Consider the following 25,525-nt stretch of genomic DNA (forward strand, 5'->3'; position numbering starts at 1 on the left):
GCCTGAACTGGAGTCCTGCCTGTATCAGCATTGCAAAGAAGCCCAGGGGGAACCAAAGCCTGGTCCCTTACTGTCAGGGATGAGTCACACTACTACAGACAATAGCTCCCCGGATCTATGCATCTCAGATGGCTTCTCCACAGGAGGGTCCCTACTCGGACTACCCCTGGGATTAACATGGACCCAGGGACCTTCTCCTGGTTGGAATTGTTTTCAAGGGCTGCAAGCCTTCATTCAGGCACAATCAGCCCCAGTCTCAACCCCTGCCAGAAGCACAAGATCCTCCCAGCCCTGCTTGGATGCCTTGACATGCCTCACCTAACTAAGAACTTCCCTGACAGGGACCAACACACCTCATGATGAGGGTGACTCGCTGGAAGAAGCAGAAATCCCTCCAGGAATGGAACCATATCAAACCATGCTTTGTTTCATCCACAAGGACAAATTACCAGCCCTTGTTTTCCAGACTCTGAAGACACAGGGTATTCCAGGCAGAACCAAAGAACCCCCAACTTGGTGTCCTTTGTAAAGCCTCATGCTGCTTCCCTATGATGGAAGCCGTCCAGGAACTGATTGACCTGGAGTGGGATGTCCCAGAGGCCAGCTTCAAAGGGGGTCAGGCCTTGGAAGCCCTATACCCTCTAGAGCCAGCAACCAAGGACACCTGCATTTCCTGAAAGTGGATGCCATGGTCTGTGCAGTCTCAAAGCAAACAATGATTCCTGTTGAGGGAGAGGCTGCATTGAAGGTTATTTGGGACAGGCAATGGGAATCCATCCTTAAGCAGGCCTTCGCAACAGCTAAGACAGTTTGCTTCCTGCTGTGCACTGGGGGCACATTCTTGCTTGCTCCTCGAGGCAAATAACTCTAACGTATACCAGTGAGACGATGGAACCTGCAGCAGCCTTCCTGACTGACACAAGCTCGGACCTGGTGTGTACCTCAGCCGGAAGACAACTATGGCTACGGAATTGGTCTACGGACGCAACATCTAATGCAAATCTCACAAGAATGCCCTTTAAAGGCTCTCTTGTTCAGAAGTGAATTGGAGAAGTTAGCCAGCAAATGGGGGCCAATCCCCAGTGCCTCAGCTACTGGAAGATAGGAGTAAAAGATCTCAGCACCCTCTCCCAGAAGAACCAAGGGCAGAGGCTCACAGCACTTTAGACCCTACAGGAACTCTGTTCCAGGCACCCCGTCCCTCCAGAAGGTCCTTTTGGAACAGACAGAACAAGAGGAGCAGACCTGGGGGCAGGCTCCAGCCATACTCCACAATGAGAATGGGCTGACCTATCCATAGGAAGAGGAGAGGGGGGTTGACTTGCCCCCTTCCCCCATACCAGGATCAGTCCAGACTGCTGGGTTGTGCCTCTGTTCCAGCAGAGGGAGTCAGAAAAAAACTGACAAGGCACCCCTCTTAAATACCCCAACAAAATATTCAGTGCTATTCAATCTATTTTATCCTTTCCAAGAAGGAAGGATCCTTCCGGCCCATCTTGGACCTCAAGAACATAAACCGGCATCTGCAGATACTACACTTCTGCATGGAAACTCTTCGATCTGTAATGGCAGTACAACCTCCCTGGACCACTCCAAAGCCTATCTTCACATTCCAGTCCATTAGGACTGGAATGTCAAGTGTTTTCTACACTTTGTGGTATTGGGTTACCAATTCCAAGCACTGCCTTTCGGCCTAGCAACCACTCCCAGAACATTCTCAAATTATGGTGGTTATGGCAGCAGCACTGAGGAAGGAAGGGATCTTGGTACACCTTTACCTAGATGACTGGCTGATCAGGGCAAAGTCTTCAGAAGAGAGCTGGCAGGTGACCAGCAGAGTCAAGAACCTACTGCAGGAGCTCTGTTAGGTCATGAACATGGGCAACAGCAGTCTGCAGCCCTCTCAATCTCTAGAGTACCTGGGGGCCCATTTCGACACCAAACAGAACTCTTCCTCACCTGAGGAGAGAAACTGGAACTATTGATGACCAACGCACGCCTCAAGGTATGGGACTATCAAGTTCTCTGCCTCATGGCATCAACCCTGGAAGTGGTCCTGTGGGCAAGGGCCCATATGTGACTGCTACAGCGCTCCTTACTGTCGAGATGGAATCCACTGTCCCAGGACTACTCAATTTGCTCCAGTGGTGGCTACAGGAAGACCACCTATACAGAGGAGTAAGCCTATCCCCACCAATCTGGACCTTGCTCACCAGTTATGAGCCTGCAAGGGTGGGGAGCCCAGGGACAATGGAGCAAGGAAGAGGTGGAATGGAACATAAACCGCCTGGAAGCTCGAGCAGTCAGACTAACATGCTTGCAATTCAGCCACAGACTCTTGAGGCAAAGCGATTCAAGTAATGTCGGAAAATGCTACAATGGTTGATTACATCAACCGCCAGGGAGGAGCCACTAGGTGTCTCTGGAGATAAGCCCTCTCATGGCATGGACTGAGATGAAACCTACAAGGGATCTCTGCCTCCCACATTGCAGGAAAAGACATCTCAGCAGAGAGCCTGGACCCAGGAGAATGGATGCTGTTGACCACAGCCTTACAACTGATAGTAAATCGCTGGGGCCTCCCAGCCATGGATCTACTGGCCCACCCATCTCAGTGCCCAAGTCCCCAGGTTCTTCAGTTGCAGACAAGACCCACACTCCAAGGGATCGATGCTCTTGTCCAGACCTGGCCAGAGGAAGACTTACTGTATGCTTCCCCCCCCCCCCCCCCCCCCCATCATTGGCAAGATAGAACATCACAGGGGACTAGTTCTATTAGTGGTCCCAGGTTGGCCAAGATGACAATGGTATGCAGACACCTTGTGGGAAACCTTTGTGCCTACCTCCACCCAGACCTCCAGCAGGGCCCAATTCTTCACGAAGATTAGTCTCTATTCTCTCTTACGGTCTGGTCCTTGAGGACTTGCCTGAAGAAGCATGGTTACTCAAAGGCAGCGATTGACACCTTGCCCCGAGCACGCAAGTTCTCCACATCCCTGTCATACATACAGATCTGGAGAGTATTTGAAGCCTGGTATGAGGACCACAGGATACTCCTGTGGACAGCCAAGATCCCCCCCCCCCCCCCAATATGATTCTGGAGTTCCTACAGGACTCTAGAAGGGGTTGTCACTCAACTCCCTCAAGTTTCAAGAAGCCACACTGTTCTGCTTCAGAGCTGAAGTGGACAGTATCCAGCGATCAACCCATCCAGATTTGCCCTGTTTCCTGAAAGGGGTTAAACAACTCCAATCACCCCTAAAGTGGCCAATGCCTCTATGGAATCTCAATCTAGTATTAAACTTCCTAGCAAGGGTTTCCTTCAGACCAACATGCAGTCTGTCACTAAGCCTGTAGTATTCCTGGTGGCAATATGTTCAGCTCATTGTTCTCTGAACTACAGGCACTATCCTGTCAGGAACTGTTCCTTAGGTTCACTCCTGGAACCATACAGCTGCACACCATTCAGAGTTTCACTTGAACCAAACAATCTCCAGATGAACATAAGGACTTGGAAGACACACACCTTCCTTACCATCTAAATGTCAGCAGACTCCTAGTGCAGTACCTGGAAATATCAGAACCAGTGCACAGAACAGATCGCTTGTTCATTCTTCACAGTGGGAAGAAACAAGGAGAAGCAGCCTCACAGGTGACCATAACCTGCTGGATCAAAGAAGTAATCAAGGCAGCCTACATAGAGGCAGGAAAGCCCTTACCACTACCGGTTAAGGCTTGTTCTATAAGGGGACAGGCAGTTTCTTGGGCAGAAACCAAGCTGCTATCGCCCACTGAGATCTGTTGGGTGGCAATGTGGTCCTCCATACACACCTTCTCCAGGTGCTACTGCCTGGATGTTTAAGCCCGAGAAGATGCAGCCTTCGCAAGGGCAGTACTAAGTGGGCCATGGGCAGCCTCCTGCCCTGTCCAGGAGTAGCTTTTGTACATCTCACTGGTCCTGAGTCCATCTGGATACATGCTAGGAAATGGAAAAGTTACCTGAATTTTGTTTTCCTTGATGCAGACAGATGGACTCAGCATCCTGCCTACAGCTACCCCAGAAAAGGAGAACCTTGAGAGTAAGCAAATATGGGTAAGCTGCAACTTACCCCTAGTTTAAGACGCCCACAGTTTGTCCGGTGTTAGCATTAATTGGTTGAGTGCACTGGCAGCCTCCAGTTTTGGAAATTAGTTAAACCAGTTCAATTATTTAAGAGAAGATCTCTTCAAAAAGCCATTGTGAATATAATACTAAAGAGCTGGGGTTTACTACAGGGTATATCTAGGGTGACAGCTTTGAAATCTGACTCCATCTGCTAGCAGATGAGCATAAAACCCACTGGTCCTGACTTCATCTGTCTACACTAAGGAAAACGAAATTATCAGGTAAGTAATTTCTCCATTAGTACACTTGCAGATTCAGCCTGGTTTTCACAAGGGAAGACAAATGTACCACATAAAATAAACCTACATATTTTTTTTTCCCTGGAAATTTAGAACTAACAAATGGGAGGAAAATCAGTGGGGGGAATTCCTGAACATACTCAGATCAGACAAGTGGGTTTTTCTCTATCTCCAGTAGATGGTAGAGGTGCTAAACCTGCAGTCCTGACTGATTAGTTAGGATTTTTGGAAGACTTCTGCTCTGAGGTGCCAGGTTCCTGTGGAGGGCCATCCCTTGGGTTGAGCCGGGTGAGCAGGGGGTTGGATACCCCTGCCAAGTTTTAGCCCACAACCCCGGGATCACTCATAGCCAGGGGACTGATTCCCTCAGTGTGACCAAAGTCCCCTCCGCTTGCCGGTTGAGATACAGGAAAGTATCCCCCTGTTCCCTGTACGTACCAGGATCAGTCCAGACAGTGGGATTATCTCCCCCTTCCAGCAGATGGAGTCAGAACTTTGAAGGACGCTTCCTTATAAGGTAGTGCACCCTCTACTACTCACTATTCTTGACTCCAGATGACAGTGGTGGCTTTCGTTTCCCACTGAGATGACTAGAAAGCTATTTTAGGAATTTTCTCTTTTCCTCAGCTTTCCTTTCTTTTGGATGGATCAAGTCTAATTAAAAAAAAAACTTTGAATTTTGAGGGAATTATTTGGAGAGCTTTCCTGTAGCCTCCACTCCTGTTTTATTGGGAGCATTCTATAGCTTGCAGGCAGTACTATTTGCAGCTCTCCCCACCCTTCCCATCTCTGTCGGTAAGTTTGTTTTTATTTCCTTTTCCTCTCTCCGGGGTGTAAGTCTGTGGTGCCGACATCTCCCCCGTGGCTGCTGTCCGACCTGCTGCCCCTGAGACACCATTTTCCTCGGGGCAGCCAGCACAGAGGTGTTATTCCTCTGTGGGTCCCTGAGGTATAGAGAGCAGGACTGAAGCGGAGGCTCTTACCCGCTTCTTACAGCAGCAAACCTGGTGAGCGTGAGGAAGAACAGGCTGAAGCAGAGGTTTTTCCCCACTTCCTGCAGCTTTAAACCCTGCCTGTTTCTCGCATTAAGAACACCTGGTTCCCTCATGGCTTGTCGGATCCCCATGCCTCATTCATCCAGGTGCTGTGCTGCTGGAGAGCCCAGGTCGAGGCTCTCGCATGAGGGGATTTGCACAGCTTGCATCCCTGGTGGGGAGGAACCCTCAACAGCTGGGCCGCTTTTGGTTCTAGTCTTCTGGCACACCTCAATGCTCAGGGGCTGGCCCCGATCCTGCTGACCGTGGGAACGGCAGCCATTTTGTCTCCAGACTCAGCTGCTCCGGCACTAACAGAAGAGCAGGACACTCCATTTCATCTCAGCCACCGGTTTTGACACCCGTTCCACCTCTGGAGCCTTTTCCTCAGTCAGGTGACTTCCCACTCTTCCTCCATTGGGGCCACCTCAGTTTTCCATGGATTTTGTTCTCCTGCTTCACAATGCTTACCTGGCCAGAATGGGCCAGCACCAGGAATTTCTGGCAGGACCTCCTCCTAAGGTACCCAGAATGGCTGATTCCACTGAGGTCTTGAAGTGCCCAGACCATGGGGAGTGCCAAAGGGTCAGCAGTCCCGGGACCAGGGGTACCTCCGTTTCGTACACCCCTCTGCAGGGGGGTGTCTGTTCCTCAGCAGGATCCGGATGTACCTTCAACTACAGCTCAATTGGAAGGGGATGATCCTAGAGTTCTACAGATCTTCCAGAGGGATGAGCTGGATCCCCTCATTCCACATCCTACAGGAATTTGACTTTGAGGCCCCTCAGGACCCACCTGAGCCTAATCACTAGTGAAGAAAGGGGACCCCCTTCTGGCTGGTCTACATCCGCTGTAGATCCTTTCCTTCCCATCCCACATTCCTTCAACTGTTATCCAGGGATTGGGATTCTCCGGAGACCTCCCTCAAGGTCAGCAGAGCTATGGATAAGCTATATCCTCTCCCAGATTTCCTGGAACTTCTTATGGTTCCCAAAGTAGATTCTGCAGTCAGCGGTGACAAAAAGAACTACCATTCCAGACACGGGTGGTGCAGCCTTGTGAGATCTTAAAGATCAAAAGCTGGAAGTTTCTTAAGTTTTCAAGGTGTCTGCCCTGGGGGTCCAGGCAGCCATTTGTAGTTCCTTTGCTCAGCGTGCAGGCCTCAGCTCCCAGGAGTTGCCTCCTGAGGAAGCACTTCAGGCATACCATCTGGAAGCATTCATAGCATATGGAGCAGTCGCTCTATATGACATTCTGAGAGTATTGGCCAGATCTATGGTTTCTGCAGTCTTGGCTAGACGCCTCCTCTGGCTTCGCAACTGGTTGGTGGATTCTTCCAAGTCACAGCTGGGATCCCTACCCTTCAAGGGCAAACTACTATTTGGGGAGGATCTGGACCAGATTATCAAGTCCTGAGAGTAAGGTGTACACAAACTGCCAGAGGATCACCCTCGTTCTTCTAGGACTTTTTAATTCCACTAGAAGCCGATTCAGGAATAAACGTCATTTGTCAGGCAAGAACTGCAGCTCCTCATCAGCCGGTCTCTCGATCTCAATCCTGGACTCAGTCCTTTTGTGCCTGAAGACAGCTCCACTCTGGTCCAGCCCAGGAGATGTCCTCCAAGTCTTCACAATGAAGCTATGCCGGCCCACTCCCCGATCCCCAGGATAAGGGGACATCTCTCCCTTTTCTACGAGGAGTGGGTCAACATCACATCAGATCAGTGGATCCTGGATATTCTAAGTCACAGCTACACATTAGAATTTGCTTGGCTCTAAGAGACAGGTTCCTCTTCTCTCAATGTGGCCCAGTCTAGAAATGACTCAGTCCGGCAGACACTCAAGAGGCTTCTGGCTCTCGGAGCGATTTGTCCGGTCCCATCCCCCCAGAAGAAGGCCAGGGGCATTATTCGGTATACTTCATAGTTCCCAAGAAGGAAGGTTCCTTCCACCCGATCTTAGATCTCAAGATGGTCAACAGGACCCTCAAGATTCCCCACTTTCAGAAGGAAACCTTGCGCTCTGTGATAGCGGCAGTACACTCCGGAGAATTTTTGGCATCCCTGGATCTGATGGAAGCTTATCTATACATTCCCATCCTCCAAGCGCATCAGCGTTTTCTGAGATTCAAGATTCTGGGACAGCATTTCCAGTTCCAGGCTCTATCCTTTGGTCTTTTGACCGCTCCTCGAACCTTCACAAAGGTGATTAGTAGCGACCACTCGAGGGAGGGAGTCTTGGTCCACTCATGCCTGGATGACTGGCTCATTCAGGCAGAGTCCTCAGTCCAGTGCCACCAGGCAAGTCGACAAAGTGACACTTCTTCACTCCCTCGGTTGGGTGGTCAACTTCACCAAGAGCAGCCTTTCTCCATCTGAGTGTCTGGACTTCCTGGGGGTCCATTTTGAAACAGCCCTGGGCAAGGTTTCTCTACCCCCAGACAGGGCTCATACACTCATAACTCAAATACAGCGATTCATCAGTCTCTTGCTTCCAATGGCGTGGGATTACCTCCAGGTCCTGGGATCCATGGCTTCCACCATTGATCTGGTCCCCTGGGTGTTTGCACATGCATCCCTTACAGCACGCCTTGCTCTCCCGCTGGAAGCCGGTGTCTCAGGACTTCCAAGCCATCCTTCTCCCACAGGGAGCCAAGGACAGTCTCTCATGGTGGTTCAACCTGTCTCATCTTCTCCAGGGTGTTCCTTTGGACATCCCAAACTGGATAATCGTCATGACTGATGCCAGTCTCTCTGGCTGGGGAGTGGTGTCTGAGTTCTGTGCAAGGGAAGTGGACGCAGTCACAAGCAACTAGGCCGATCAATTGCTTGGAGACCAGAGCAGTGCATCTGGCATTGAAACGCTTCCTACCTCTTGTCCATCATCGTGCAGTCTGAATACTCTCAGACAATGCGACCACTGTGGCCTACATCAATCGCCAAGGGGACACGAGGAGCCGGCATGTCTCTCGGGAGACACAGGTTGATGGTGTGGGCGGAGACACATCTCTCCCACCTAGCAGCTTCCCACATCGCAGGCATAGACAATGTTTAAGCCGACTTTCTTAGTCGTCAACATCTAGATCCTGGAGAGTGGGAACTCAGGAGGCAGTGAATCTCTGTTCCACAGATGGGGGACCCCCTATTTGGACATAATGGCAACTTCCCGGAATGCCAAGGCAGCTTGGTTCTTCAGTTGCAGAAGAGTATGGAGCAGAGGGAGTGGATGCCTTAGTCCTCCCCAGGCCCCATCATGTTCTCTACATGTTTCCCCCTTGGCCTCTGGTGGGCAAGGTACTCCAGAGAATAGTCCCACCAGGGCCCGGTAATTCTGGTGGTGCCGGAATGGCCCAGTCTGGTTTGCAGCAGTGGTGTAGCCAGAATTGATTTTTTGGGTGGGCTGTAGGCATGCAGGTCTACTAGTTGTTTTTTTACTGATAAATAATGCCAAATTATGCAGCATAGCATTCACATCTACGCCTAAGTATGAGGTTTACTTAATGATACAAACATAATTCACGGTGATTTGTGGTACTTTAGCCTTCTTATTACGATTTTATACACGGCTCCTACCTGTCCATAAATTTTGAGAGCGGTTGTGTTGCTTATATTTAAATTGCTAACATCTCAAAATATAGATATATATTTTTACCTTTGTTGTCTGATCTTTGTATTTTTCTAATCAGTTGGTCCTGGTCTCTTTTTCCCATTTTTTTCCCTTATAGCTCATTTCCTAATTCCTTTTCAGTGTCTTTCTTCTATTACTGTCTTCTTCCCTTCCACACACACATACATGCTTTCTCACAGACTCCCTCTCACACACTCAAGCTGTCACTCTCATATGCTCCCCCCCCCCCCCCCCCCCCCCCCCACAAGCTCACATTCTCTGCAGACACACATACAAGTTCTCACTTTCTCACCCCTCCCCAGGCTTATATTCTTATGCACACACAGACGCACATCCAGGCTCCCATTCTCGCCCACAAACCCATGCTCCCAGTCTCACCCACACATATTCAAGCTCCCATTCTCATCCATACATATACACATTTAAGGTCCTATTCTCACCCACACATACACACATTCAAGCACCCATTCAAGCTTCCATTCTCACCCATATATACACACATTCAAGCTCCCATTCTCAACCACACATACACACATTCGAGCTCCCATTCACCCACATATTCAAGCTTCCATTCTCATCCACATACACACCCAGGCTCCAGTTTTCACCCACACACACTCAAGCACGTGCACAGCTTCCGCTTTCTCCCCCAGAGCAGGAAGATCATCTGCCTCTCCTGCTGCCACCGGACTCCTGCTATCTTCGGGCGTCGGGCCGTACTGCCCGCTGAACTTCCTGTCGGGGGGGGGGGGGGAGCGGAAGCGCAGCGCCCAACGTCCGCTTCCTCCCCCCCCCCCCCCCCCCCCAAGCAGAAAGATCGGCGGGTCATACAGCCCGATGCCCGAAGATAGCAGGAGGCCGGTGGCAGCAGGAGAGGCAGCTGATCTTCCTGCTCTGGGGGAGAAAGCGGAAGCTGTGCGCGGCACTTCCGCTCCCCCACCCCCACCCCCAAACAGGAAGTTCGGCAGGCCGTTTGGTCCGAAGATAGCAGGAGAACGGGTGGCAGCAGGAGAGGCAGCTGATCTTCCTGCATTGGGGGGAGGAAGTGGAAGCTGCGCGTGGCGCTTCCGCTCCCCCCTGAACAGGAAGACCGGTTGGCCATACGGCTGCAGCAGCGCTTCCCCATGTGTGCTGTGATGCCGCGCGAGGCGTGGGTTCTCTTGTTCGCTGTCGTGGGGATGGGATCCTGTGACAGCCTTGCAGTTCCGGTGCCAGTTGGGTGGGCACCTGCCCACCCAGGCCCACCTGTGGCTACGCCACTGGTTTGCAGACTTGATCAACCTTGCAGTGGATGGACCTCTTCGTCTGGGTCACCTTCCACGCTTGCATCAGGGTCTGATATCTTTCACCCAGGCCGATCGCTTCTGTCTTGCGGCCTGGCTTTTGAGAGGTGCCGGCTGAGATGGCATGGATACCCAGAGGCTGTTATCTCAACCCTCCTCAAGGCTAGAAAGACATCTACCTAAATCAGGGTATGGAAATTCTTTTTTTTTTTTTTTTTGAGAACTGGTGTGCCTTCATACCTGTCGCCACAGACCGCCTCAGTGGCTCAGGTCCTATCTTCAACAGGGACTGGACAAGGGTCTGGCCTACAACTTGCTGAGAGTGCAAGTCTTTGCCCTAGGCACTCTACTTCAACGAGAGGGAACTTCCCTGTCCTCTCACCTGGATATCATCTGATTCCTCAGGGGGGGGTGAAGCACATAAAACCCCCATTCCATGCTCTATCCTTTGTGGAGTCTCAATCTAGTTCTCAGAATCTTGGTCAGACCACCCTTTGAACCCATGCATTCCGTGACCCTCAAAGATATCACTCAAGACTATTTTCCTGGTAGCTATCTGTTCTGCCCGCAGAATCTCGGAGCTTCAAGCACTCATGCAGAGAGCCCTACCTTCGTTTTACGGATTTGGGAGTTTCCTTGCGCACTGTGCCTGCTTTTCTGCCCAAGGTGGTTTCAGAGTTCCACTTGAATCGGACGGTAGAGCTTCCGTTCTTCTCAGCAGACGCATCGGCAGATCTACGCAAGCTAGATGTCAAGCGTATCCTCATTCACTATCTGGAAGTCACTGATTTTCGATTGTTGGACTATCTTTTTGTTCTCTGGCATGGTCCAAAGAAGGGGGCCAAGGCATCAAAGTACCATTGCTCGCTGGCTGAAGGAGGTGATCTTGGTGGCCTACATTGGAGCGGGTCGACAACTTCCAGCAGGTGTCGGCCCATTCTCTTCGAGCTCAGGCTGCTTCCTGGGCGGAGATGCAATCTGTCTCGTTCCAGGAGATTTGTCGAGCGGCAGCAACTTGGAAATCGTTACATACCTTTGCTCGTCATAGTCTACACATAGTTGCCTTCTTTTGGCTCCTTTGGCTCTAGGGTCATTTGAGCAGGGCTTTCTGGGGCCCACCCTATGTAGGGAAGCTTTGGTACATCCCACTGTCTGGACTGATCTTGGTACGTACAGGGAAAAGATAATTATTCCTTACCTGCTAACTTTCATTCCTGTAGTACCAAGGATCAGTCCAGACACCCTTCCTGACTGGGATTGCCTCTCTGCTCAAATTGTTCTTCAGTGCCTTTTTTCCTTTGGCTGGTTAATGTTTCATTCTGCAAGTTTGTTTGACACTGTTTTGTGCCCATTGCACACTGTTGTTTGTTTGTTCTATTCTTGATACATCCTGGTTTTCCTCTTTGCTTTGATCTCCTCCATACTGAGGATTAGTAGAGGGTGCACTACCTTATAAGGAAGCATCCTTCAGTTATATCTGACGCCATCTGTTGGTAAGGGAGAACCCACTTTCTGGACTGATCCTTGGTACTACAAGAACAAAAATTAGCAGGTAAAGAATTTTTTTTCTTTTGGCCTCTGTTGGAAACAGGATGCTGGGCTTAGTGGACCCTTGATCTGACCCAACATGGCAATTTCTTATGTTATGTTCTTATCTGTCTAAATGGCATCTGGAATGTCTCCTCTAAGGTTCCCTGGGGGAAAAACTGAAAGGTCCCTACACATGCAGATGCTATGCTAGTTCTGAATCTGTCAAACTGAGCAGTAAGATGGGATACTGACAAATCTGAACTTTATTTTTAGATATTTTGATCCATCTAATGGCAAGTTCAGCAAGTCTTCTATAACTCCTGATGGGAAGAAGCTACCTAGGACTTTTTGCCAGCTGATCCTGGACCCCATTTTTAAGGTAAGCATGCTTAAGAGCGTGGCATAGACAGTTTGACAGAAGTTCATTACGATGTGGTGGGTTTTGGCTTTTTTATAAGTGAAAATGCTGTCTGTCTTCAGCCAGATCACTGCAGATGCATGATTATGCGTGGTAAACAGGTTTGCTGATATCTGTTATAGGCTCCTGTGCTGATCTCTGCCTGCCAGCATTCTTCAAATAACACCCCCCCCCCCCCGCATCCACCTCCAATCTTAAATAATGTTCTTTAGTATTTAATCATTTATTTTTTATATAAAAATCTATAAAATGTAAGGTGGTCGTTTCATAAATGTGAAAAGTGCCATGCAGGTTAACCCTATTCATAATTTTAATCATGAACGAATCACCGTCCATCTGCTTTATTTTTAATTACTCATACAGCTAAGTGTTCCTTCACATCGGCATTTGCTACAACTGCACTGAAATAAGCATCTTGTCAATGAAGTAATATTGGTTTCTAAAATATTGTAGTGGCAAACTGTTCCCATTTTTATACTTTCTAAGGATAAATTTGAATTTTGAATTTTTGAAACTCTTGAAAAAAGTAATTAAAAAGCAGGTGGACAGTGGTTTGTTCATGACTAAAATTATAGGGTTAACCTGCATGGTACCTTTTCACACTTATGAAATGACCACCAAAAAAAATAGATTATTAAATACTAAAGAACATTAAGATTGGAGGTGGATGTGGGGTTGGGTATTACCTACATTGGATTTGGGGTTTGCCAGTATTCTTCAGCAGATGGCCCACAAGCATCAGCTGAGGTCTGGCAAAGAATAGACATTTGGAGGGCAGCTCCTGTGGTGAAAGCCTTGTACTTGTTCTGTTCCCCTCTGCCTCATGCTCCCCCCCCCCCATTCCTAAAGACTTTATCTCCTCAGGCTGTTCCTGGTTCCTGCTTAGTTTGCCTTCTGAGGGACTGCAGGCTAAGGGAGGAGTGTAGTTTGTAGCACATGTGGATTGTGCTCAGGTATTGGGAGGGGGAAGCCTATAAATACTGTGAGGAGGAGCAGGCAAACGCTTAGAGGCAGAGATGGCTTTTGGGGGCAGATGCTTTATAATTTCACACCTCTTCTAGGTCAGTGGTTTCTGCAGTCTTGGCTAGGAGCATCCTGTGGTTGCACAACTGGTCAGATGTTTGTTGAAGGCTCAGCTTGGTGTGCTCCCCTTTTTGGAGAAGACTTGGAACAGCTGACAAAGCAGCTCTGAGTTCCCTTTGTATCGGGATAAGTCCATACCCTGAGTTTATTCATCCATGCCATCAGATGGAGACAGTAAAACTAACACTGCTTCAAGTACCCTGATGCCACCTGCAGTTCCTCGGTATTTCTCGGTCTCCAGCAGATGGCTGGTGAATATACCTACAGATTTCTTTTTCCAGTTTTGAGCCTTCCAGGAATCGGGCTTCCTAGTAAGGTATCCCTACCCTGCTTGGTTGAGTCAGGCTGGGGGTTGGTGACCCTTTTATATACCTGGTCCAGGGTACCATGGGGTGTACATCTGGTGGTCCAGATCCTCCCCTCCACATGGCTGTTTTTCCTGTACATACTTGATCGTTCCAGACCAGTGGGTTGTGTATCTCTACCAGCAGAAAGTCAGAAAACAAAATTTTTGGACACTGCTACATAGTGCCACCTGCAGTCTCTCAGTATCTGACTCCAGCAGATGGTAGGTGCAAGCCTCAGTCTCTCTAGGGTTTAGTTAAAAAAAAAAAAAAAAAAAAAAAAAAAAAAAAGTTTAGCTGAGATTTTGCTCCCTGAGGTGTTAGGCACCGTTGCTGGGCATCCTGTGTGTGTGTGTGTGTGGGGGGGGGGGGGGTGGGTTTAGATAGCCCTGACTATTTTGCTTGCACCCTGCCAGAGGGCCTGATATATAACCAGAGGCCTCTGGTTCCCTCCACCTCTGAAGCTGTTCCTGCTGAGGTTGGCTAAAGCTTTTATTTAAAAAGAAGTGATTTCATCAGAATCTAAAGTTCCTCTGGTCTTAGTCTGGGCCTGGCCAGGACAGTGAGTACTGCAGCCCGAGGAGGAGATGGGTCAGTGTCTGGGGCGTGAGGGTTGGAAGCCCAGGGCTCTGGGTGGGTGTGTCATTAGATGCCATAGCTTGCTGAAGGGAGGGGGCACGCACTGGTGCTTTCTCACATCCTGCAGTGTGCTTTCAGGGCAGGCAGCTGCAGGCCTTGGTCCACTGGCAGGTGGCTCCTTTTCAGCAAGTGCCGTCTTCGTTGGAGCTCTCCCACAGTTCACTGCATGGTGCCAAAATCCCCACATGGCAGGCTGGATTCGCATGCTCTCTGCATTAACTGCGGGTTGGGAGAAGAGGGCCTCTCCAGGAGGGAGCTGCTCAGATAAGCTAGATCTGTTTGGCCAGGCTTCCTGTCTCTGCCTCAGTCGAGGATTCTGACCTCATGGTGCCAGGGGGGTTCCCTTCCCCCTATGGAGCTTGTTTGCACACCTCCAGATGACACTGTACAGCCTGAACCCTCGCAGGGGTTGGAGCAGCCTGTGACATCCTTCCTGAATTTGTGCTGAGAAGGCACCAAAACAGAAAGGACCAATCAGAGTACAGGAGATGACAATCAATCCAGATCAAGGCAAGCAGAGCCTTGTCTCCTGAACTCTGGTCCTTACTGTTTTGGCACCTTTTCTCAGTACTTTAAATACACTTGATGTGAACTCTTATACACTCCTGCAAAATTTGTTTAAAGGAATATACAGTATGTAAAATGTTTTTTTGTTGGTCAATTTGGTGCCCTGGGCGTTCACTCTCTTGCAACCGTTACAAAGTGCACTCTTGTTGCACTGGAGTCCAGTGTCTAACAGTTCCATCTCCCAATGCTGCTACTTCCCAAGTCCAGACTCTGTCGTGGTGGCTGTTCCACAACAATCTGGAACAGGGAGTAGACTTCAATCCTCCGGATTGGATAATCTCCACAGATGCCAGTCTGTCCGGCTGGGGAGCAGTGTGTGCAGACAGAACTGCCCAAGTGCTCTGGTCTCCAGAGGGGTCCTGGTCCAATCGGCTCACGTCGAGAGCCATACAGCTGGCCTTACAGGAGATTCTCCCCTGGATATGGAACAGCATGGTTTGTGTGTTCTCAGACAATGCGGCGACGGTAGCTTACATCAACCGCCAAGGAGGCACAAGAAGTCCTGCGGTTGCACTCAAGGCGTACCATCTGCAGGGAGTGGAGAATGTGCAGGCCGTTTTTTTTTTCTCAGCAGACAACAGCTAGATCCCAGGGAATGGGAACTGTCTCGCGACACGTGGAACCTCATTTGCACCCGGTGGGGTGTGCTGCAGTTGGATCTGATGGCAACCAGGGCGAACGCAAAGACTGATTTTTCAGCCATTGGCTAGAGCAGGGCTCTGTGGGTCTTGACATGCTGGTGTGTTCCTGGCCCACGGGAATTCTTCTGTACACCTTTCCTCTGTGGCCCCTCATCGGTCGACTTTTTCGTCATATCGAACTCACTCCCGGCAGGGTGGTTCTGGTGGCGCTGGAGTGGCTGCATTGCCTGTGGTTTGCGGATCTGATTCGCCTGGCCCTAGAGGGTCCGTTGCAACTCACTCATCAACTGCATCTTCTCCGTCAGGGGGCCCATATTTTCAGATCGGGAGGATCATTCTCTCGCGGCCTGGCTTTTGAGAGGCAATGTTCACGCTTGAAGGGTTATTCCGAGCAGGTTATTTCCATGCTCCTACAGGCTCACCATCCAGCCACGTCTATGGCTTATGTTCGTGTTTGGAAACTGAGGCATGGTGTCCAACGCTCCTGCAATCCGTTGACGGACGTCATCCGGGTGCTTGAATTTTTGCAGCAAGGACTCGCTAGGGGGTTAGTGTTTAATTCCCTTCGGATTCAGGTGGCTGTTGGGCACCTTGTGGGGTCAGTTGAATGGTGTCTCTAGCTGTCCATCCAGATATTGCTAGTTTTCTCAAAGGGGTTAAACATCTGCATCCGCCTGTCTGGCCTTTGTCCCGATTGGAGTTTGAATCTAGTTCTCTGGGTGCTGTGCGAAGCCCCCTTTGAGCCTTTGCGCAGGGCTTCGTTGAAGGATCTAATTTTAAAAACAGTGTGTTTGGTGGCTATTCGCTCAGCCCGCCGGATTTCAGAATTGCAGGCATTGTCGTGCCACGATCCCTTTGGACTTATGACTATTTCCCTGCACACAGTTCCCTCGTTCCTTCCCAAAGTGGTTTCAGCCTTCCATGTCAATCAGGCGGTGGATCTTCCCAGTTTTCCGCACTGGGCTCTGGATTCCTCTCAGGGCAGGGACCTTCATCTATTGGATGTTCAGCATATTTTGCTGCACTACCTGGAGGTTACTAATTTCTGACGTTAGGATCACTTGTTTCTCCTGTTTTGGGGAGGCACAAACAGGGTGACAAGGTGTCTAAGGCGACCATCTCTCCTTGGATTCAGGAAGCCATCTGTTCCATCTAAATTTCCTAAGGGTGTCAAGTGCCATTGGGTCTCAAGCACACTCAACCAGGGCACAAGCGATCTCTTGGGCAGTGTCAACTCCTGTCACCTCAGACTTGTAGTGCGGCAGTGTGGTCTTTATACACTTTCACTAAACATTATCGCTTGGACGTTAAAGCTGATGATGAATTGTCCTTTGAGTGTATTGTGTGGGTCTTTCAGGTTCCCGCCCAGTGCAGGGTGGCTTGGGTACATCCCACTTTTCTGGACTGATCTGGGTATGTTCAGGAAATGAAAATTGGTTCTTACCTACTAATTTTCATTCTTGTAATAGCACAGATCAGTCCAGAGGCCCACCCCTTTCTTCAGATACTGAAAGACTGCATTGCCTTACAATTTGCTGTCTCTTTAATTATGGCGCTCCGTGTTGACAGTTACTCGATGGAGCAGTTTCTGAGTCTTTGAGGCCACAGGTTGTCATTTTTTTTTTTCTTTGGGTTTCAACCTCGGATGCTAGTTCTGTTAGTGTGGGCTTGGATTCAGGCCAATAGTGAGGGACTGCAGGTGGCACTCTCGTTATGTAGCAGTGCCCAAAGTTCTAATTGTTCTCTGCCTCCACCTGCTGGTAGGGATACACAACCCACTTTTCTGGACTGATATGTGGTATTACAGGAACAAAAATTAGCAGGTAAGAACCAATTTTCATTTAATTCTCCCCTACATACAGGACAAATGGATGTGTGCTCTAGGCATAAAGTATACACTTCTTCAGCATTGGTGCTACCTCTGCTTAAAGGTAGTTCTTCCCACTATCAATACAAGTTACTCCTGTATTTTGCTTATTGGCAGCTTCGAGTAGTTGCACATCTGCTGCCACTGGAATGCAAGCTTTCCTGTATCTGGACTGGCGCCCCCCCATTGTTGGGGGGGGAATGGGGTAGCAGGGAAAAGTTGAAGGGAAGCTTTTACTGTATTAGAGTACTGGCAGGCTGAATTCAGCATGGGAGTTTATAAGAGTTGTTTGTCAGGAAAACCTGTTAGTCTGCTGGTTGGGAGACACATGTCTGGTCTAATCTAGCTGGACTCAAAGGAAATTCATGTAAGTGCGAACTTCTCCAGCTGTTGCCTACTTTTTAGGCATCTTTTTTTGTGCATGCTGCCTAGTGGCTTGAATATTCACCGGTGGAAACTGGTAGATTTGATCCAGTTTTTTTGCCTATGTAGGGTGGCAACTTTGAAGTGTGTGATGACTAAATATTTCTTCACTTTGACCTGATTTATTGCTGAAGAAATCAGATTGTCTGACACTACACCTGATAAATTCTTCCCTAGTCTAATATTACTACTAAATGAAGATCTTAGGCAGTGAAACAACCTGTTGCCCATGGCTGGTCTGGGTATTAAATAAGGCTTATTTTAACTTTTTTTTCTGTACCGTCATTCAGATGGGTACCATCACAACAGCTTACAGTAAGACACATAAATGAAGCTAAAATATATCGAATTACACAGGTGCCATTAAGGTTTGGTAACATAGTTTATAAACAGTATTTGGTAAGTGTGAAATCATGTCCATTTCTCATTGTATCAGTTTTGGATACGAGATTAGCTTTATCATTGTAATTTTATTCTTTATTGATGAATGAAAAAATTAAGCTTTAACTAGAATAACTACACACATTGGTTTCAGTTGTGGGTGTTCAATTTTTTGTATCTTGCATGTCCCTGGGTTCTATTCTCCCTTCTCTTTTTGATAAGCTTGTTTAAAGAGCCAGGTTTTTAAGTTTTTTTTTCTAAAGGTTTTGCTGTCTCTTTGTAATCTTAACTCCAAGGGCATGGTGTTCCACAGTATGGGTCCTGCCAAGGATAGTGCCCTTTCTCTTGTGTTAGTCTTGCTGTTTTGATTGATGGAATAGTTAGGAGTGCTCTGTTAGTTGATCTCGGGTTTCTGTTCGGGCTTGTGAGACTGGCTTGAACTGATCAGTAAATTGATGGGTCCTGTTAATTTGGGAACTTCTGTAGGTTTTTGATGCCATCATGAACTTCAAGAAAGATGAGACAGCTAAACTGATTGAGAAACTGGACATAAAGCTGGACAATGAGGAGAAGGACAAAGAGGGGAAACCCCTGCTGAAGGTAAGACACTTCACTATAAGGCACCTGGAAGAAACATGTGATTGTCTGCTCTCTGTAATGCTCTGCATCTTGCTTTTCCCAGGCTGTGATGAGGCGCTGGCTGCCAGCTGGGGATGCCCTCCTGCAGATGATTACTATTCACCTTCCCTCCCCAGTGACTGCTCAGAAGTATCGCTGTGAGCTGCTCTACGAGGGCCCTCCTGATGATGAGGCTGCCATAGGTGCATAGTTCCAAACACACATATGCTATCTTTTCTCACTGTGGTTGTAGTCTTACATGGGACCATCTTGTTAGATGCTAACTGCTTTGTCAAAACAGTTCGTTGTATGGACTAAAAGGAAGCAGAGTAGGCAGAAATCTAAGCTGCGGATTCACATGGGTGTTTGGATGACCCTTTAGATTGGAGGAACTTCAAATATACACTCCTAAAGAAAAGCCTGGATATCAGGACTAGTGTGAAATGCATTTGCAGACTTCTATATAATTAAGAGGCAAATGATCCTTGATTTAGAGAAGCTGAAGTCCTGCTTATTTGTACATTGCTCTGGGGGAATATGGATCAGCATTTTTGGGTAGCTTAACTTGAACTTTATGTACTTAAAAAAAAAACAAACAATTTTACAATTCAGCTCACAATGATACACTAGGGAAAAGCATTTATCAAGTTCATATGTGCTGTAGTGGAAAAGATTGAGGCACATCACACTTGACACTCTTTTTTTTTTTTTTCTTGAATTTAATTTATTTTCCCAGCTATAAAGAGTTGTGACCCCAAAGGCCCCCTAATGATGTATATCTCCAAAATGGTGCCCACAACAGACAAAGGGCGTTTCTATGCCTTTGGCCGTGTTTTCTCTGGTGTTGTATCTACTGGCTTGAAAGTCAGAATCATGGGACCAAACTATACTCCAGGCAAAAAAGAGGATTTGTACCTGAAACCAATTCAGAGGTATGTACAGAGACTGGCTAGTAATTCTTCATCCCAAAAGTAGCTCCTCTGACCTGACATTTTACTATGAAAGCAGTCAACCCACCCAGACTGTCTACCCTGCCAGGGATGTCTCCCATTAACTGCTGAAAGTTCATTCCCTATCCAAGATAGCTTTTGGTATCCTTATCTGGACAGAAGAGCTTACCAGGTACTTTACATCTAGGGCCTATCTCTTCCCACATCTAATAGTAAAGCTTTCCCCAAATATCTAGCTGCCTAGATCTGTGGCCTTCCTAGACTGGACCCCACCACAACTGGCTGTTGCAGAGTTGTGGCCTGCTGATACAAAGTAGACTCCATGGCCTGTGATGTTGCTTCAGCCATACTTCTATTTCCACTTTTTATGCCATCTTGACTTCTGTTACTGGCACAATACTGTTGGTCAGACTGGTTTGTGACAGTTCCAATTGCAGTCTTTCCTTAGTCCTCTATAGCAACTAGCATATGGCTTACCCTGCATCAGGCTAAGGGCTTTTCTGCATGGACCAACAATACCTTTTTTTCTTGGAAGGATTAAACTGTTTCCTGAGATTAAAATTGGCTTAGTCACAGTATGCTTCCTGTTCTTTTTTTTTTTTTTTTTTTTTTTTTTGAACTATTTTACAGTACATCTTTCATATAGCACTTTTCTGGAGAGAACATGCCCATTAAATTTAACTTCCTGTTGCCAGATTGGAATTGTAGCTTTATTAGGTATCAGTTTGAAAACTGCTTAATAAACTTAGTCAGTTGTTACCAAGGAATATTATGGAATGTGCTCATTTTCACATGGGCTTAATTTATGCTTCTGGTGTGGCATTTGAATTTCTTGAAGTCTAGGCTGAATTCACTGTTCCTAGGAATTTTTTTTTTTCATTTTAAGTCTTGGCAGTTGGTAGTTTTTTTTTCTTACTTGTAATCCTTTCCTCCCCAGGACCATTCTTATGATGGGCCGTTATGTTGAGCCTATTGAGGATGTGCCTTGCGGCAACATAGTTGGGTTGGTTGGTGTGGATCAGTTCCTGGTGAAGACTGGTACCATCACTACTTTTGAGCATGCCCACAACATGAGGGTGATGAAATTCAGCGTTAGCCCTGTTGTGCGAGTGGCTGTAGAGGCAAAGAACCCAGCTGACCTGCCCAAGCTTGTGGAAGGTCTGAAGCGTCTGGCAAAGTCTGACCCTATGGTACAGGTGAGGGCCTTGAGCTTCTGTAGGAACTAGAGACTTGGTTGAGAACAAGAGTTGACTCTTCGACTTTCTGGCAGACTTTTGGCATTACACAATGAAACAGCTCTGCAGATATAAGATAATGACCCAATTACCAATCTTTTTCCTCTTCAGTGTATCATTGAGGAGTCTGGAGAACACATCATAGCTGGTGCCGGAGAGCTTCATTTGGAAATTTGTCTGAAGGATCTTGAGGAAGACCATGCATGTATTCCAATTAAGGTAATCCTAGTGCTATATGAAGCCATGTCTCTGTGCCTTTCCCATGCAAGAGCTTGAATTTAGTAAGGAAAAATCCAGTGCTGTAGGAAAACATTGGCAGGCAGATCCCTGTGAATTTCCATCTAATATTTCAAAAACACTAGTGAGAATTGTGCAATAGGATACCCCAGGGTGTTGGGAGTGCACAGCTCTGTAAGCCACAATTTCCTAGCGTGTAGCCAGATGAACTCAGGACCAGTGGGTTGTGCTCTTCTGCTAGCAGATGGGAGACAGTCAGATTTCAAAGCTGATGTCACTCTAAACATACCCCTGCAGTAACCCCAGCTCCTCAGTATCTGTCTCCTAGCAGATGTAGACACTATCCCACACACTAGAATAGTGTTAATTACAGCATAGAAAAAGATTTACCTTGAAGATTGAGCCCCGCTCTCCTGCGGTGAAACCTAAGGGTCCCTCCCCAGTTGAGAATTCCTGAGGTGATTTCTGTTATCCCTCAGAGGTGTGCCTTGGTCCAGTAGCCGGTTCCCGGCATGGAATTGGCCCCAGAGTGGCTGAAAGGCAGCAGGTAAACAGTGCACAGCGGTAAAGCCGCCCCCCCCCCCCCCCCGCAGCTGGAGACCGACCCAGCACTCAGTTTGTAAGCACTGAGACCAGGTAAGCAGAAAACTTTAAATTCAGGTCTCTGAGGCTCGGATTGCTGTACAGATTAGATTTCTTTTCCGGCGAGATAAAAGGGAACACCAATCGGGTTGAGCAGCCCTGGTTTCCGGTACAGGGATCCATGTGGAGACCCTCGGGGGGGGGGGGGGAGAGATCCACACCATCTTCCCTTCACAACTGAGTGCACAGTGCATAGAAGCTAGAGGCAATGGCACGGCACCCAAGAAGGCCAGAAGGAATTGTCTGCACAGCCTGCCACAAGAGCCATGCTGCCTGAACTGGAGTCCTGCCTGTGCCAGCATTGCAAGGAAGCACAGGGAGAGCCAAAGCCTGGTCCCTCACGGTCTGAGGATGGGTCTGGAACTACTACAGACGATAGTTCCCCAGATCTATGCATCTCTTGAGATAGCAGCTGAGGGGCCCTCTTGTGGAGAGGCTCTTACACAGACTCCCTCTGGGTTAACATGGACCCAGGGACCTTCTCCTGGTTGGAATTTTTCCAGGGGCTGCAAGCCTTCGTTCAAGTGCAATCAGCCCCAGCTGCACCCCAGGCTCAACCCCTGCCAGAAGCACAAGATCCTTCCAGCCCAGCTCAGATGCCTCACCTAACCAAGAATTTCCCGGACAGGGACCCAGACACCTCAGATGGAGACTCCATGGAAGGAGATTCCTCCAGGCCTGGAACCATACTGAACATGCTTCCATAAGGATGAACTACCAGCCCTTGTTGCCCAGACTCTGGGTATTCCATGAATGGACCCGATGGCAGAACCAAAAAGCCCCATCCTGGTATCCCTTCCTAAAGCCTCATGCTACTTCCCAATGATGGAAGCCATCCAGGACCTCATCAATCTGGAATGGGATGCCCCCTGAGGCCAGCTTTAAAGGAGGTTGGGCCTTGGAAGGCCCTATACCCTTTAGAACCAGTGACCAAGTAACACCTGTGTTTCCTGAAAGTGGACACCATAGTCTGTGCAGTCTCTAAGCTAACAATGATTCCCATTGAGGGGGAGGGGCTACATTGAAGGATACTCAGGATAAACTACTAGAATCCATCCTTAAGCAGGCCTTCAACAGCGATGACACTACAGATTTGCCTCCTGCTGCGCACTGGTGGCACATTCCTGCTTGCTCCTCTTGAGAGAGGCAAATGCCTCATAACTTATACCGGTGACACATGGAACCTGCAGCAGCCTTCCTGATGGACACAAGCTCAGACCTGGTGCGTACCTCAGCCAGAAGACAACTATGGCTACCGAATTGGTCTGACGTGGCATCTGAAGGGAATCTCACAAGGATGCCCTTTAAAGGATCCCTCTTGTTTGGAAGCGACTTGGGAGAAGTTAGCCAGCAAGCGAGAATGGTGGCCATTTTGGATTTGGCCGGCATTGATCATGCACAGCCTCGGGGGGAGGGGATCTTCTTTCATCACTATCGCCTCCGGCCCTACCCGTGGTGGGGGGGGGGGGGGGGGGGAGGGCCTTAAAGCACCCACATCCTTTTTCCTCTTTTATTGATGCATACTTAAGCAGAGGCAGATGTTGAGGGTCAAAGACAATCACCACATAAGGTGCCCTGGTCCCCCCCACCAGCAGTATTACTAGATCCTGCCTTTCAGGACCCTCTATCTGGGGACACAGGGGACACGACAGCAGATGCAGTGAAGGATGTGGCTCTTGTGGAAGGGGATGACCCCCCCCCCCCAAGAACTCCATTTATTACGAAAAGAATTGGACCCTCTTATTCCATACGTGCTTGAGGAGCTCTCTATTCTGGCACCGCAGCCAGTAGTGGATCCTTCTCAGTTTACTCACCTCTCAAGATCTTCCCTAGGCAGAGTTGGAACAAGTGAATCGTTTAGAATCCACAGTGGCCTATATGGCTGCTGCCTTAAATGATCTCCTGCGTACCTCTTCTCACACAATGGCCTCCACAGTGTCGGCTAGAAGATTTCTTTGGCTTCACCACTGGGCGGCAGATGCCACGTCAAAGGCTGGGCTCCTTTCCTTTTTAAAGGTATATTATTCAGGGAGGAGCTGGAACATCTCATCAAGGACTTGGGGGATAAGGTATACAAACTCTTGGCAGACAAGCCTCATTCATCTCAAACTTTGGATAGTTTTCAGGGGTGATCAATGTTTCAGGTCTGGTAGAACCCTGTCCTTTGCTCCATGGCAATAAGTCTTCGCGATCTCAGGCTTGGGCCCATTCCTTTCGGGGGAGACTGCCTCTCTGTACAGGAACCTCCCAAACCTTCGCTTCTTCCAAGTCTCTTCAATGAAGGTGCACTGGCCCATTCATCAGTGCCAGAGATCAGAGGACATCTGTTTTACGAGGAGTGGGTCAAGATCACCTTGGATCAGTGGGTCCTGAATATCAGAACATGGTTACGCTTTGGATTTTGCTTGCCCATTGCGAGACCTCTTCCTGGTGTCACCCTGCGGGTCCCCTCTAAAACAGTACTCCAGACTTTGACCCACTTGAAGGCCCTGCGGGTGATTGTTCTTGTTCCGAAGTCAGAGTATTGGAAAGGTTGGTACTCCATCTACTTCATGGTGCCCAAGAAGGAAGGGTCTTACCGTCCGATACTAGACTGGAAGACTCAACAGGGCGCTTCGGGTCCCTCTGTTCCAGATGGAGACCTTGAGGTCAGTTATTGCGGCCGTCCACAAAGATGAATTTTTGGCCTCTTTGGACCTGACTGAATCCAGGAGAGCCACCAGAGACTTCTCCGGTTCATGGTCTTGAGCAAACCTTACCAGTTTCGAGCTCTCCCATTCGGTCTGGCGACCGCTCTGAGAGTGTTTACCAAGGTGATGGTGGTGGTTGCCACAGCCCTCAAAGGATGGGATTCTGGTCCATCCATATCTGGACGATTGGCTCATCTGGGCAAAGTCAGAAGCGCTCTGCAAGTTAGCAGTACAAATGGTCCTACATAGTCTTCAGGCCCTTGGTTGGGTAGTCAACTTCGACAAGTCATCTGATGCCATCCCAGGACTTGCAGTTCCTGGGCACCTGTTTCAACACAGCTGTGGGCAAAGTTTTTCTACCACAGGACAGGATGCTCAAGTGCACCACCTTATGGATCTTCCATTGCCCACAGTTTGGGATTATTGCAAGTTCTTGGTTCTATGGTGTCTACAATAGAAGTGGTTCCCTGGGCTTTTGCACATCTGTGACCTTTGCAGAGAGCGTTGCTTTCTGTTGGGACCCTAGGTCCAAGGAGTCCCATCTGCCTCTGCCTCTCATGGAGCCAGCACGATCCAGTCTCCACTGGTGGTTGGTTCCACAGTGGATAACTGTAACGATGGATGCCAGTCTATTCGGCTGGGGAGCAGTCTGCCAGTCAGTCAGCTCAGGGACAGTGGACCCTACAGCAGGCCAAGTGGTCCAATTGCTTGGAGACAAGAGCGGTTAGTCTAGCATTACGCAGGTTTCTTCCACTGATTCAACATCGGTCTGAGTTCTCTCCAACGTGATGATGGTAGCATACATCAACAGACAAGGCAGTACGAGGAGTCGTCCAGTTGCCACAGAGGCAGCCAAGTTAATGGCCTGGGCAGAATGTCATCTGTGCCATCTAGCGGCATCCCACATAGCCA

At 48.7% G+C, this 25,525-nt stretch overlaps 1 protein-coding gene and 1 non-coding gene across 2 annotated transcripts in view; both read left to right on the top strand.

Annotated features, from left to right (window-relative positions):
• Positions 1-25,525, top strand: part of EEF2 (eukaryotic translation elongation factor 2) — a 59,389-nt gene that overhangs the window by 9,552 nt on the left and 24,312 nt on the right. The window contains exons 6-11 of the mRNA XM_029614295.1: positions 12,152-12,257; positions 18,728-18,841; positions 18,924-19,062; positions 19,596-19,791; positions 20,747-21,005; positions 21,156-21,263. Of these exons, the coding sequence (XP_029470155.1) occupies positions 12,152-12,257; positions 18,728-18,841; positions 18,924-19,062; positions 19,596-19,791; positions 20,747-21,005; positions 21,156-21,263 (922 nt within the window). The remainder of the gene's footprint in view (positions 1-12,151; positions 12,258-18,727; positions 18,842-18,923; positions 19,063-19,595; positions 19,792-20,746; positions 21,006-21,155; positions 21,264-25,525) is intronic.
• Positions 17,946-18,012, top strand: LOC115098434. The gene has a single exon (XR_003858521.1). It is a non-coding gene; the product is annotated as a small nucleolar RNA SNORD37 (small nucleolar RNA).

This window comes from Rhinatrema bivittatum, chromosome 8, assembly GCF_901001135.1.
Source record: "Rhinatrema bivittatum chromosome 8, aRhiBiv1.1, whole genome shotgun sequence".
Lineage (NCBI taxonomy): Eukaryota > Metazoa > Chordata > Amphibia > Gymnophiona > Rhinatrematidae > Rhinatrema > Rhinatrema bivittatum.